The following is a 15927-nucleotide window of genomic DNA, read 5'->3' on the forward strand; positions in this document are numbered from 1 at the left end:
TGTAAAACCTCCAACATCCTTGATCACCATCCTGCTCCTACAATAAACGAGCAATTGATGTCTGCCACATTTCCCCTCTATCCGTTGAAAACGGGTAAGGCGGCAGGCTGGTAAGATGGCGCACAAAGGGACTCCCGTTAATCAGCGTTCAAGATCCATCTCTGAACTGAACCCAGGTAGCACTAGTAAGAAACGCCCAACTTGGCACAAGTTTGACAATCCCAGGGCCTTGCCTGGTCCTAATACGGCTTTGCTCCAAGGCCTTAGCTAGTGCCAGTGAACATTTCTTCGATTTTTTATGGCTCTTCTGTAGCTTGCCACAAAATTGCTAAAGTGCCAGATTTGAGCCAAAGACGTCACGTATGAACCAATAAACACGCAGTGAAGCCCAGATTTGGCACTCGATTCGCAGTTTAGACCCAAAGTTGCCACGTGAAATCCGAACAGCTTGAAGTGAAGTCTAACTCTTGCACTAGTGTGATGCCTTGGGCAGAAAGATGCCAATGAAGCTTAAACTACCAGTATTGGAAACTTTGGCACCTTTTTGTCGAATAAGGACCGATATAGGTAGAATCTCAGAAAATAACGTCAAGTTTTGCTGTACCTTCGCTTCTTCGAATTTTGTTTCTTCTAAATTCCTATAAAAAAAATATTGGTCCAAAGAACTGTGCTACTTAAGAAGGGCAGAAGCGCAAAAAGATGAAGTAAGAATAATATTTCTGAGGTGCTTAGGCTGAAAATTTTCGTTTAGCAGACCTTAAACACCGCTTATAATCAACCAATCTGCAACTGCACTTTATTTATCACGTGGGGAGCACTTTAACGCACCTAGAAAATTCTTAGAGTTGAACGACATTCTTTCACATTTATTGTGAAGTGCGCGGGTTCGTAAGAAAATGCATCAGGTATTCTGGCATTTGACATTGCTGTCTAACAATATTGTCAACAAAGTTTAAATACATTTGGTTGGGGTTCACAGGTGATATATGCGGTCTCTTTACTTCCAAATGCATTAAACACCGTCTTGCTACTCTCTCCCCTCCCCCACCCAAAATATACATTTCTCGCAAATTTCTTTAGTTTCTTTATTACTAACTGCTACTTTTACTATTATAATGACCTTTTAGCCCTTGAAGAGATACCATCGCGAAATTTCGGAGTTTATAAGTAGGTATATGCGTGTTGAAAGGAGCAGTATTACATCGCCCATACTAATATCTTGGTAAAAAAGACACGAAAATGAATTTTAGAACAAATTATACGATGAGAAAGAGCACCTGGTGGATGTCTCTAAAGCCTCGTTTGTGACGCCCGTCTACGAACCTTGACAGGTAGTGACGACAACTCTCTCGCCTAGAACTATACATGATTTGAACCTGAGGTCACACCGACAGCTCTATGAACAGCACAAAGAGAAGAGAGGAGGGAGGAATCTCTATTTTGTGTGCCAGGCGTCGCTTTTTTTCCTCTACTAGATTATAAAAGATTAACCTGTCACTCAAAATTCACACAAAAGCAGCTTTGCGGTTAGTTGCGGCGGCTCGATCGTCGGCATCCTTCGACCGCTTCGCTGGCTGCTGGAACGGCTAGGGCATCCTGACGACATTAGCCTCGCCGCTGCTTTGCTCATCCCGAGACAAACTATGTCACGATTGCCCCGAATTTGACGCGCTCTCCGCTGGCTGCTCTCCGAGCGGTAGCCGGAGTGGGCCGTTTATAACGAAAAATACAGCCATCAGGCTCAAAATACAAACGTGCAATTGTCATTTACGGATATTGTGGATGATATTCAACCTATTTCTGAACACGACAAGTGCATTTCAAATTTCGTTGAAGGATATCCCTTTAAGCTAGAAATATTAAATTATTTCGCAGTCATACAGAGTAAAACTGTTTTTTTTCCACAAGGCAAAGGGTCTACAGGCAACAAATTAAACCTTTGCATTACGATACGAGGTATTAAGCGTCCTGGTATTACAAACATAATGTTGTCAAATTTGTCACAGTGCCTTTAGTCGGTTCTAACTACGGCGCTGACGATATATATATATATATATATATATATATATATATATATATATATATATATATATATAGTTTTTTGATAACGTTGATATTGTATAAGTTCTTACCAATTCCCGTTTACACAAACGACAACAAATCGTCAAGTGTCCCATTTGCAGCTTTTAGTGGTCTTAAAAAGTTGGAAGTGAAATGTTCATTTAGCACACACTACAGCGCACTATAGCAAATAACACTCACTCCTTGCACACGAAAAATAAACAAAAATTCAAACGAACCGCGCTGACTACCAACTCGTTTATATATATACCTTGTCTTCGTCTACCTCTTGCACTACCGAATCTCCCGAAACACGCGCACCGGTCTCCTAGACACCTAACATTTTTTTCTCCTTTTCTGTCAGATGTAAAGATGGTGTACTAATACAGTTTTTTTTTAATTCCTGGCGATTATCGAAGCTGAACATATCGCCAGGAATTATAAAAACTGTATTACTACACCATCTTTACACCTGACAGAAAAGGAGAAAAAAAAAATTAGGCGGCTAGGAGATCGGTGCGCGTGATTCGGGAAATTCGGTAGAGCAAGAGGGTGGAAGCAGACAAAGTATACATAAAAACAAGTAGTTAGTCAGCGCGGTTTGTTTGAATTTTGCTTTATTCTTCGTGTGTAAGGAGTGAGTGTTATTTCCTACAGTGCGCTGTAGAGCAAGAGGGTGGAAGCAGACAAAGTATACATAAAAACAAGTAGTTAGTCAGCGCGGTTTGTTTGAATTTTGCTTTATTCTTCGTGTGTAAGGAGTGAGTGTTATTTCCTACAGTGCGCTGTAGTGTCTGTAGAAATGAGCAACCAACTCGCCCAAGCTGCTACGTTCATTAAGCAAATTATCGAAGTGACTGTATGTCTAAGATATATAAAGAAAGCAAATAAGCGTGTTCCTCATGCCGTTCGGCGCCTAAAGGGCTCTCAAGAGTCAATTTCTGGGAAATAGTTTGCAGTTTCAAATTCTTGCAATGAGCTCGCTGTCATTAAATCATCAGTTAATAACAGTTCGAACACTGCGACTAGGCTGGGATCTTATTTACAGTGTTGTCGATTCAAAAAAAAAAGAAGAAAACTTAAACCTGAAGTCGAGAAACAAAGAGTTCCCAACGTTTCGGGGTCGACCTGACTCCTTCTTCAGGGGTGACTAAAAATGGAATGGGACAGCGCGAGCTTTGACCTCTCCTTCCTCTTCTACCGAGGTGATGCTTTGTGAACCTGACGCAGGCCACGGACGTAAATAGATGGCAAGGCACTGAGGGACCTGTTTATGTTCCCCGGTGTGTTCTGGATATGCCACGACTCCAAGAACAGGCGTTTTTAAGTATGTGGCTTCGTGTCTATCACGTGCGCCTTTCCGAAGTCGATCCGATGATCAAATACCTCACAATGTTCCGCGACGGCCCTACTCTCGCGATCGAAATTGTGCACATCGTTCTGGAACTGGCGCATGCGTTCGGGAAAAGATTTAGTTTTACCGATGTAGGCGGCGGGGCACTCCGCACACGGTATCTTGTGCTTTCTCTTTTGGGACGCGATCTTTCGGCCTTGGCATGAGCCCTCCTAATGTTGACACTGGCTTGTGCGCCACTTGGATCGCTTTTTTTCAGAGCACGCGCGCCAGTGTCTCGCTCGTCACTTTTACATAGGGGACACTGATGCGCGCGATGGGGCGGGGCTGTGTGTCACCTGACGATCCATGGTTATTGCGCGTGCAACACTGTCGACGGGCGACGCGTTGAACAAAACTCCTTGAATAGCCGTTTTTTGGAGGTTAGCAAGTATGGTCTGTTTCTCCTTTCTTCTGTCCCTTTCCGACGAGCAGATGGTCATTGCTCTACACAAGAGAGTAGACACCACCGACGTCTTATGACTCGTTGGGTGGTTCGAGTAATAATCAAGGTAGCGTCCGGTGTGTGTTGGCTTCCTGTAGACAGTGAATCCCAGCTTGTCTCCTTGCCTTTTCACCAGTGCATCGAGGAACGGCAAGACTCCATCTCTCTCGTATTCTGCAGTGAACTGGATGGCCGGTTCTATGGAATTCAGGTGTGCGAGGAAGTGGTTTACCGCTGATTTCTTCATGATGCAAAAACAATCATCTACATAGCACATGAACTCTTTTGGCCTGTTGGCGAAAGTGCGAAGCGCTTTCTGTTCAACCACTTCCATTATGAGGTTTGCCGTCGTGACCGAAATAGACGCGCCCATCGCCGTCCGCTGACTTGTTTGAAAAGCTCACCCTTGAAGCTGAAGTACGTACTGCCAAGGCACAACTCGAGAAGACGGCATAGCTCATCAACACTGAGGCTGGTTCTTGAGCCCGATGTTTCGTCTTTCTCGAGAACCTCTCTGGCTGCAGCAGCTGCTAAGGGAACTGGCACGCTGGTAAAGAGTGACACAACGTCGAAGGACACAATCGTGTCAACATCGCTGAGTCTCACTTGCAAGGCACGTTCCACAAAGTGGCCGGTGTTCAGCACATAGCTCGGCGTATTTCCAACAAGAGCAGCTATAGTCCGGTGCAGGTAATTTGATAGCGCTCGGAGCGGCGAGGTCGTAAAGTGTACGATGGGTCTCAAGGGGACTTTAGGTTTGTGGGTCTTGGGTAGTCCGTAGACGCTTGGCGCAGAGTCATTCCTGCAGATGAGATGCAAGTGAAAAGATTTCGACTCTGGATATTGCTTGAAAATGTCAGACAACATCTTGTTCATGTTCCGTTGAATTTCGTACGTTGGATCTTTCTTGAGCCTTTCATTGTCCGGACTTTCCAGAAGATCCCGTGCCTTCTGTTCGTACCCCTTCCGGTCCAGGACGACAGTATATTTTTCTTTATCTGCCGGCAGTAGCACAATCTCTGTATCCTCGCGGAGCTTCCGAGCGCAGCAGTTTCATCGCGAGATAGATTGTGGCGTTGCCTCGGCGAAGGTTTTGAAAGGATGCCTATCGCCCTAGCGTCCGAGAAGGCTGTCGCTTGCTCGGACACTAGGGTCTCGGCGCGCAAAACCGTCTTCCACAGCGGCAACCATTTTTGGTAGAGGGGGCCGGGTCGTGGTCATGTTGAAGCCGTGGCTTTTTGCCAACACTTTTATCTCGCAGGGAGAGAGTTGTCTTGAAGAGAGGTTCGTGACAAAACTGGCGGTGTCAGCGCCTCCCCTTTATGGGTCTTTTTTCCTTAGCTTAGAAAGCTTTCTTTTTTTAGATGCTTGTCATTTTTCTTTAGTAGCGGAGGCGATACTGGAAGCGAACGACCGGGGATGCGATATTCGAGCTGCCGACGCGTGAAGTACGGGTCCAGTTCTTTCCTCCTTAGGATGGAGTGGCATTCGTGAATGCTGGCGCTTACCAGCCGGTGCTCCGCCTGTGCCAAGATCTTGCTTCCCTCCTGGGTGTGTACGAGGCGCTTGAGACGGAGGCTTTGGGGAATCACGTGCAAGTCCTGGCAGGCCCTCGTGAGGTTAATATAGGTCTTGTAGGTAGCGATGCTGCGGGTGATGTTGACAAACCGCTTCGCTAGCTGGGCTGTCTCCGGCGCGAAGTCAATGGATGACTTGAAAGTAAACATCTCGACAGAAATCTGTCTGGTTTGGGGATCAATTACAAAAAAAAAACATGAAAACTCAAACCTAAGTTTAGAAACAAAGAGTTCCCAACGTTTCGCGGTCGACTTGACTCTTCTTCAGGGGTGACTAAAAAAGGAATGGGACGGCGCGAGCGTCGACCTCCCCTTCCTCTTCTACCGAGGTGATGTTTTGTGAACGTGACGCAGGCCATGGACGTAAATAGATAGTAGGCGCCGGGAACCTGTTAATCTTACCCGGTGTGTTCTGGATATGCCACGACTCCGCAAGCCACACAAATTTCTGTCGAAGATGCTTACTTTCAAGTGTTGCCGATGTTTTGTAATTGGGTGTGAAACATGCGGCCCGCGGGCACTTCCTGTGCGGAACAGGGACATGACACTGCGAGATGCGTTCAAGGCGGCAACCAGAGCGATGATGCCAGTTCTTTAAAAGCATTCTGATAGATATTGAAAACCCGCGCAGTTTCAATAAACATTTTTTGGGGGGCCGGCGTCATTTTGAGTTGTGCCCCACGGTTTTATATCCACACATCAAAGTCGCAGAAGTGCTTGCGTATACGCAAGCACGTATGCGATTTCGACGTTCGTCCAATCGTAGCAATAGCTACGATTGCACGAGCGACAACGTCTGGTATTATCTAAGCTCGCATTTGAACAATTTTCAGTCTTAACTCAATTTTATGCGAAATGTTTATGAAGGTCACAATCAAAGTAGCTAATTCTGGGTGACATGGAAAAAAAATCAAACAATATGTGGCTTTGTTCGAAAATTTCCGTCTAATTGAATATTAGCACTCCGTTTACTGGGGAATATTTTGAAGATTACAAACCGGCATTGTGTCCGGGCACTTCACTGGCAGAGCAATATTTGTTCTCGCTTTGAGATCTTGCTACCTGGAAATATAGGCTGCTGATCCTCTATGATGGTCGCAACTCTACATTGCGCTTCTGTTTTCTGGCAGCAATGAGCGACCAAACAACAATACTGAGCAGCCTATAACAAGCGAAGGCAAAGTGTCTACTGGTGACTGTTAGTTCGAAGCTTGGCCGAGGCAAAGCGTTCCGTCTTTCCATCATCTCTGTCTACTTTTATTTATAAACCAACATGCTTCTTCTCAAAATGTATGTCACCATGGGCTTACCACTTAAACCCCGCAACAGCCCCCCCCCCCCCCCACACACACACACGCACAACTCCACGTCCTCCGCCCTAAAGTCCCTCTACGTTTAATGTCTTCCAGGTGTTCAAGAACTCATTTGACGCAGCGGCGAAGCAGCCCGGTCCGTAATAAACCAAACTTTATGTAATGGTGTCATTGTTCTGGCATCTCGGGGAAGGTGTCAAGCCGGACCACAATGTAACAATGTACAAGTTAGCGTATGCTTGCTGTCTAAATGTCTTTCAAAAAGTCTAATTCTTTGCCGTCACAAAGCAGTCCTGTCCGCAATGAAACGAAACCACTTTTATATTGTAATATCGTCGTTGTGCCTCGTTGAGGAGCGTGACAAGGGAAGACACAATGAAACAGGGAACCAATGTTCCGATGGTTTTACAGTGTAAGCTGTTCAAGAACTCTGCTTCCTCACCACTGCACATAAGTACGATCTGCGATAAAGCAACTTCTGGAAGACGATGTTGACGTTTGACCTGTTAAAGAATGCGACAAGGCGAACCGCAGTGCAACAGTGGACACGTCCGCAGACGAACGGAGCCTGCCAGGTGTTGGAGAGCTTAAGATGTTCACGATAATACAGCAGCCCGGTCTCCGGGTAAGCGTCTTCTACATGATGGCTACGTCGTTCTGACTCGTCGAAGAGTGCGACAAGGTATTCCGGAGTCTAACGATGGAGTTGCGGAACGCCAACCAGCGGTTACGCGCGTAGTCGTACAGCGTGACACGAAACATTCTGGAGCTCGCGTTGTACAGGACGAAGTTGATGGCGAAGTTGGTGTAGTACAAAATCATAAAGTATCGCTGAAGGATGTAAGCCAGGGAACCGGAGGCCGCCTCCAGGGACTCGGCGTCGCCGAAATAGAGCAGAAAAACGTAGATGCGCAAGACGTAGCTGGGCAGGTTGAGCAAGATGAAGACCGTGGACACGAGCAGGAGCATTCGGGTCACGCTCATCTGCGTCACAGGCGTAATGACGTTGCTGCCGCTTTGGGTGGCGTGCAGAGTGCTGCCCGACTCATTCTGCTTCGAAGGAAGGGGATCTGAAAAACCCAACAAAACACAGGAGTTTACAAGGATAGGCAAAAATGACGTCAGCGAAAATACCCAGGAACGTGGGCATTATACTTTGTTTCACTTAAAAAAAAAAACCTACCGCAGCCGACACTACATTCTGATTGAGTCAATTAATCGACGCCGAAAGAGCATAGGCACGGCGCCCATTGGTTTGGCTAGGTGGCGCCAGCTACCGCCATTTACAAAGGGTATAGCCATTAAAATCTATCCATCCAATCACTTTGGGTGTGTTTACCGTCACTGGCTAAATATATCGTGCACACACAAAAAAAGCGCAAGATTGTGGCGCATTCACTGTGCATGTAGGGTTTTGTAGGTGATAGTAGCGCACAAACGCACATTGAGCTTTTGGCTGTTCCTCATTTACTCAAATGGTTCTTAGCGTCGGTAGTGAAATGGAGTATAGACCAACTCGAGCCTCTGACGTCAAGACCACTGCGGTGGAGCTGTCGTCGGCACTACGCATGCGCAGATGCTTAGCCTCACGCAAACCTGTTTTTTGCGCACGCGTAATGGACACACCACGTGTGGGCAAACACCGGCTTGTTTGTAAAAAATATGTTGGTCTATAGCACGGTGCCCGAATACTGATTTAAATCGAATGGCTCGGTGCCGTTCTTGGCATCCCGCAAAGAGTCCTGGATAATTGTAGCTCATTTATTTTTTTTTACGCGCGAAGCCTACGCATGACGCAGCGCAATTCAAGTTGGACAACGATTCGCACACGCATCTTAATCAAATATTATGAATACTGAATCTAAATAAATTTATTCTAAAACAAAGCGAAATCGAATTTCGGATGTTACATCCACGTTAGCGCAACTTTTGATTTTCACTGTTTCACATTGCCAACGTTGTAACAAAACAATATGCATCTTACCTTACCAAAATCAAAAGGGTTGTAGATGTTTTGAGCTTATGAAGAAATAGTTGGTGTGAAACCAGATCAGACGCCTTGCAAAAACGAAGAGATATACTATCGTTTCTTCGTCTCTCATTTACATCAGATGTAAAGACGTGAAATTCATTGGGTTTTTGTGGCACAGGAACAAGCGTTTAAAAAGCTCGTGTTGCTTTTATAGTAAAAAAGTGTTCGCCATTAACTCCTCGCCACCTATGAATAGTAAATACGTTCAATGATGTAACTATATATAAAGGTCAATAACAAAGGCCAATCGTTATCCACATTTTTCTTCGGGTATCTTCATGAATAGAAAAAAATGTGAGTGTTTATTTCGTTACGTGAAAGTATACCCCTCGAAAATTTATTTCCATGGGTGAACCTTTTATTGAGAGTGTGACCTACAGGCAACAGACCATATAATTTTTGTTTGTTTAATAGTTTCGGTCTCATCCCGTTTAATCGTAAAGATCAAAACTACAGCACCATCTAATGAAAACATACGCAAGTAGTTGACAAAGAAAAAAAGAAAAGAAAAAGACGTTTAGCGCGCAAATAATCGGCGTCTGAGAACGTCACTTCATTAGATTTCGAGCGAAAACTGCGAATGCATGTTTTTCTCTCGTCACTAATAATTTACGATATTGGACCGTTTTACCTGAGGCTATCTTATACGCACATATTATTGACATTTTATAGTGCTTCATAAAGGCAACGTTACTAGACGGGGTCAGTTTGGTAACTCAATCGGCATTCAGTGGAGGAGCGCGGGCCGCTACGGTAGAGGGCGAAACAGTGGTGCTTCCATCGCAGTGAGATCGATCTACCGCGCGTCGTCTGCTGCACTTGCGTCGCCTGCATGGCCTGCTGCGGGCTCCACCAGATCCGCCGCGGATTCTCCGGTAACGTGCGTCGATTTGGGAATGATCATCCGCTTTTGAGCTGTAAATCCACTTTTTTTAGAAATCAACAATTCGAGATGGTTGTTGTTGGGGTTCGACAGTTGAAATGAGTTCAAAAGGGCTTCCAGCACACATTTGGAAGTAATCAACATAACCCAAAGACAATCTCAATTCTTCGAAGGGTCATAACCATGACCGAGCAGTACTTTGACTCATATAGCTTGTCTCTGGCACCAGCTTTCCCATTGTGCTGACAACGAAAAGAGGATCCTTTATGGATGTGACAGCCCCCATCGCAGAAACTACGTCTTGCTTCTTCACGAGCTTGTAGAAAATTATGCGATCCTAGGGTGTCCTTTACGTTATGAGTTTTTGCACTAGCGACTGTGTTCCTGAAGTTCCGGAACACATGTCGGAAACGTCGGCACGCGTGTCTCTTCGGTTGCTGTCATCATCTGCTTCGGGTTCCCATGTAAGTATCACACCAGAGTAACAGAACTGGCTGCAACCTGAGCAAGGCTTCAGTCGAAGGGGGTATTTTGCTTGCTGATCTTCTTAGTTTGTTTCGAGAAATGTGCGGGGACATTCCGAAAAAGACGTCGAAGAGTATCTTTTAATAACTGCTGGACCTTGGCCGTAAGAACCGCCTCCGCATCGTTGACGTGCGAGTAATGAGAGATTATTAATGTCATGGGACGGAAAATGCAAATCGCACAGTCTAATTATGTGAGCGTAAACGTTTAAGAGATTGCGTTCTGCCAGTCTTTCAGGCTCACACCATCCTTCCGAGCACTGAAGATATAACACTTATCTTTACTTTTCGACGCTTGCGAGGTGTACCCGCTGCGACAGCCGGGAGCATAGCAGGTCGACATGCTGGCAGATTGATTGACAAACGACTGAAAGTGCTCGGCGCCAAAAAAAGAAAAAAAGTTACGCGCTTACGACAAGCCACGGATGACGCCAGCGAAGAAACGAGGAATACAACAACGAGCACAAGGCAACGCCGAGAATCAATCTTAGGGCTACTGCAGCGCCACCTCTCGCGCGAAGTACGAAACGATGTCTAGCCGGGAAGAAAGTTTCCAAACTGACGCCCTTTCGTTGATAGAGGTTACGGACGAGAGCCACCTTCGGACTTTAGCCACCTTCGGACTTGATTTCAGCTCTGTTGTTTCATTTTATGTTGTTAAACATTAACGCAGTAGAAAATAAATGTTTTGAGAATTGTTTTGTATATCTCGTTAACAAAGGCAATGAAGTGAAATCAGATGAACCGCGCTCATATATACAAGGAGAAAAACCGCCCGGACACTGACATTAGCGTCGTTCCTGTTCTTTATATCTCGCGCTAAGGTTGCCTTAAAGGAGCACTGACAAGTAAACCCAAGGGCCGTATTTTATTGTTTTTATTGTCTAAACGTCGATGGAAGTTGTATTTATAAAAAACACAAGTAATACCAAAACGAAAAAAAAAACTATTTCGCACGCGCGTACTCGCTATCTTTTCTCTTTGGCATTCTTCTCTGCCACTTCTTACATCCTCACTTCTTTATATTTGTGACGTAATCGATTATAGAATTTGGATGCTTTGTAAGCGTCATTTCTATATTATTAAATACCGGCACTAGCAAAACATGTTTTCAACGCAATTGCAATGTCAAAAATCGGAGACCGGAAGTGATATCGCCTACTGGCTTTTTATGCTTCCTCGGAGAATATGGCGGCGCTCAGCACCAGTAGCAGAGCGTGTAGGAGAGAGGAGGATCGGAGAATGGGGGAATCGAACAAAGTTCTCTTTGTGTTGCAGAATTACCTCTGGCTTTGGACGTTTTGCTTCGTGTAATGTGCCTTGTTGCGGCAAGTTCGTCGGAACGACAATACTGCCTCAACCGATGTATCATTTGAACCTGCGACGCTGTATAGACGCTTAGGCTGACCTCATAATCTTCGTCGACCCGTCGCGGTGCAGCTGGTTACGCCGCACAAGCGCGACCATGGTTCCTCACGTTCCTTACCAAAGTCCACTACGCGTTCCATTTGACCTCTCGCCGTTTTAAAGAAGTTCAGATCGCTGAAAGGGCAATAAAAGAGCTTGAGACTCGAAGTAAAGCGTCGTCTGCTGGCAGTGATTGGCGGCACCCACAGAGAAGGGTGGCTGATTGCGGACCAAGAGGAGACTTCCGGTTGGGGAACTTCGGAGCCGGGAGATAAACTCGAGTTGCAGGACGACTGAATCTTTGACGTCACTCCACTGTCGCGGATCACGCGAAAACTTTACATTCGGCTTTTGGAAATTGTTTCTTACTTCACAAATACTGAGTTCCCAAGCTTCGAATTTTGTGGGTAATTTCCTGGCATCGTTTTCGATTGTTTCGGATAATTAAAAAAATGAGTTGAATATGTCAGTGCCCCTTTAACGTCGCCTGGCTGCAGTGTTAATGAAATGTAAAGTGTTGCAGTCGAATTTCGGAAAAAGAAAAACGAACGAAAAGAAATGTTTGAATACACTGGCAACTCTGCATCACGTAAAGCTACCTTGCGATTAAGAATAATTTTATTTATTCCTACAATTTGAAATCAACGTATCCTATTAGATCCTGGAAAAAAATCTTTTGGTGTTTGTTTTTATACACTATTGAGTTCATTAACGTACTGGTCCTACGTACTTTTAAAATGAAGTGAGAATTCACGAGTTTCTTTAGAGAGTCATTCTAGGTAATTTTTACTTTTAGTTTTCCAAACCTAAAAATATTATCCAACAGAAATTTTTTGTAATGACATAAATAACAAGTTTATTAGGACCCTTATTTTCATTTATTACGTCTTTCTGCCATGCGTCTTATTCTTTTATTTTTGTTTACGTTTGCTTTTTGTTTACTTTTGCTTTTTTAGAACTTTAATTAACAGCGAAATCATAACTGCCTGGATGGGGCACTTGCGTAATGAAATCTACTTTCTAAATGAAAATCACTTATTACACTTTACATTTACGACACGAAGTTGTCGAGTATATTATTTTGGGGGGAAAAGTGCATGTCGATTCGCACGTGTCTTATTCAGGCAATAACAAAGTTATTTTAGTAAATTTTTGCACTATTTTGAGGTACCAGAAAGTGATTTAATTAAAATACCCTTCGTCTGGACTTCACTGAGCATCCAGGGACTTTTCATCAACTTGGATTTACCCCAACGAGAGCACTAGCAACCAATGAGACTTCACCTTGCTATGCCTGGTCGTGACATAAAGAAGTGCATTTTTATATTTTCCAAAGAGGTGAAGACAGGTGTACTTAATTAAAAAATGGCGTAATTTGAAACTTTACTAAATGAGTGCTGAATGTTGGCATCCAAATCAGATTGAGCAAAGTAAACACGTTATAAAAAAATGCACAGTTGTTAAACAAGCGCTTGTGAACTTGGAAAAGTTCACTACATTAGCAAAATTAACAATGCAGACCGAAGTATCGCTTCAAAATTAGAGGAACGCGAGCCTAGGGCAGCACTATCGGCAAGCCATCGATTTGGCGATAATTGTTTTTGATCACAAGATCTTTCTCCAGAGCATTTTTATTGAAATTTGGCGTACGTCCTGGAAATTGGAGGCGCACCTGATCCATCAGACGCAAATGTATTTCGTCCGTTGTATCAGTATTAGGTACGGGATTGTAACAAAAGGCACTTTGGGTAGATTTAACGTTTTGTTTAATGAGCAGTAAGTATACCTTGGTGAAACGCCGAAATAATTCATTTCCTTTCGTCATCGCACTTCCTCATAAACCAGTTTAAATCATATTGCATTAGAGAGAAAAACAGTAGATTTTGATGCATTTCTTTATGTCAACGTACGCTCTGCGTCTCTGTAATTGCAGACTTAAACAGGAATTGAAGTGCAGTAAATGAATTACGGCTACTAGATTATTTGTTGTTGCAATATTTAAATATGTAGAGTTTTCAGGTTTTAATTTAATTACGTTTTAGTTTCAATGTTTACAAAATATATTCTACAATTACGAGTTTGTAATAATATTAAATATGATGAACTATTTTGAAGGGGGTACTTAAAACTGTATTCAAATTTCAATTTTGAGGTACATGACACAAATATGTCCATCATGTTCAAAAACATGGTCAAATGTATCTACAAGTGATGTACTATCACTCTCTTCATTGCACATTTTTTTGCAAGGAAATTCCATCTTAGAATTCATATAAAATATACTGTAAGTTCGTAATCAATAACTTAAAAGCACACGTTTTTTTTTTTTTTTCATAAGATGCGTGGGAGACTTACTTATAAACACCCTCATGGGGTATCCCTCCCTGCAGAAGGCTCTCTGCTGGCGATACCTGGCGTAGAAGAGGTAGATGGACCTGGCGATCATAAAGTTCATCACTGTCAGTAGCAGGAAGGGCACGATGAGCGTCAGCACCGTGTCGATGATGGTGATGTAGTACATGGCACTGGAAGGACAAAATTACGACGGTGGTGTAAGCTGTACTTTCGTCATTAGTTGGGTCTAATCTAAACTTATTGCCTTCAACAGAAGTTCCAACTCTTGTAATTTTTTTTTCACTTCTGAGTGATGAAATAAATAATCCTATTACTTGTAGAAGCAAGCTCTTGGTTAGATAGGTTTCCCTTTTCGTCACCATTAATGATCTCTTAATGATCAAATCAAGTGGTCCTGAAATTTGTTGTCGCGGATCCAATGGACTACTTGGGTGCACTACCGCAATGCACTACCGCATCTAGCAAAAATGGAATAGCAAATGTTAGCCCTACAGAGAGCTTGGTGGCATTTTAGTTAAAAGCGGTGAAACATAATCCTTCAAGTACAAAGAGGAAAAATCCTCCCCTCCCTTCAAAAAAAAAGAAGGGAAGAAAAGTAATTGCTTTCCTTAATAGCAAATGCGTTTTATTCGCCGAAATATATTTAAAAACCGGTAACTGTTCACTGCGACGTAAAATGGACCGAATAGCCTTAGGTCCATCAGAGTAGTACAAAGTGTATATAGTCATGGGGCACCAGATGAAGCACTTAAAAGCGTACTCAGGCCTTTTCTGCAGAGGCTCCAACTTGCATGAAAATTGATATAACAGTCCAACAAACATGGCTAAAATAACAATCCAAAGATTGGGCCAGAAGTAGGTGTTTTTGCGAAGTTATTCAATGTACGATTTTGTTATTTGCCCTGTTTTTTTAAAGAGAAAGTCTCTATTGGCAGCAATGAAAAAGAGACATCAGGGAAAAGCAGGGGTTCACTCTTTGGGCTGTAGACTCTTCCCAACTGATTAGAAGTAGTTTGATGTTGTTAAAGAAATGCTTTGGAAACTCGTTCCAGCACCGGTGCGTCAACACGAAACGAATGCACGGCACAGTCCGTTACTAGACTGCCCGCTCGACCTGTGAGCCTGCCTTCCCCTGATGTCACGGCACTGGAAAAAGGCGGTTATATTTTAATGTTGGCTTTGGTATCATTGTTACTGTGCCGATTCCACAATAATTATTTAGAATTTTGCGATACTAAATATCATTAGAAAAGGTTAATGCCAGTGAGCCCGAAAATATAGTTAGATGGGGTTGCTGAAAAAAATCGCGGGTGTACCCTTTTGAAAGCAAGACTTCCGGAGAATGCAAACCTACCACCTTAAAGATAGAAGCCTAGTGTTCTATCAACTGAACAATTCAAAAATTGTTTCGTTCTCATGTGCGAAAGAAACCACTTGGGGAGGAGGACAGACCGTGACGCCCTAAGCGGTTAACTTTAGAACTACACGTATGGGGACAACAAATACAATGACTCAGCGCTCGGATGACATAACCGAACGCGGCGTCAGCGCTCGGCTGGAGTTCGTTGTCTCCGGTTAGGGGAAGGAGGGGCTAATTTGTTACACCTCCGGCCTGCATGAACAATGCAGCATGCACGGTACCCAGGTCAGCACAAAAGCCAAAGTAGGTCAAGATCGCATTCTCTGACGGCTACTTTCGGGAGAGATCCGGCAATTAACGTCACTTCGTCCACAGTTAGTATGTTTTTACATTACACTGCGCCTCGCCCTCCTGCCGCACTGCGCCATCTCACGACGTTCGTTAGAAATGGGAGCGAATCTTCGACACACTTGCTCCGTAGCGAGGCAGCGCCGTTCAGACCTCTCTCGTTTCTTCCACCAGGGCCATGTTTCTTACAAAGGAGACAGCTCCAGAACTTATGCGAGCATATTAAAAA

At 44.0% G+C, this 15927-nt stretch overlaps 1 protein-coding gene across 1 annotated transcript in view; it reads right to left on the reverse strand.

Moving 5' to 3' along the window:
• Positions 1-7425: 7425 nt before the first annotated feature.
• Positions 7426-15927, reverse strand: part of LOC120844749 (galanin-like G-protein coupled receptor npr-9) — a 103439-nt gene continuing 94937 nt past the window's right edge. The window contains exons 3-4 of the mRNA XM_042293589.1: positions 13991-14160; positions 7426-7859 (exon numbers count right to left, since the gene is read on the reverse strand). Coding sequence (XP_042149523.1) covers positions 7426-7859; positions 13991-14160 — 604 coding nt within the window. The remainder of the gene's footprint in view (positions 7860-13990; positions 14161-15927) is intronic.

The sequence above is a fragment of the Ixodes scapularis genome, unplaced genomic scaffold (assembly GCF_016920785.2).
Source record: "Ixodes scapularis isolate PalLabHiFi unplaced genomic scaffold, ASM1692078v2 PGA_scaffold4__175_contigs__length_147842914, whole genome shotgun sequence".
Lineage (NCBI taxonomy): Eukaryota > Metazoa > Arthropoda > Arachnida > Ixodida > Ixodidae > Ixodes > Ixodes scapularis.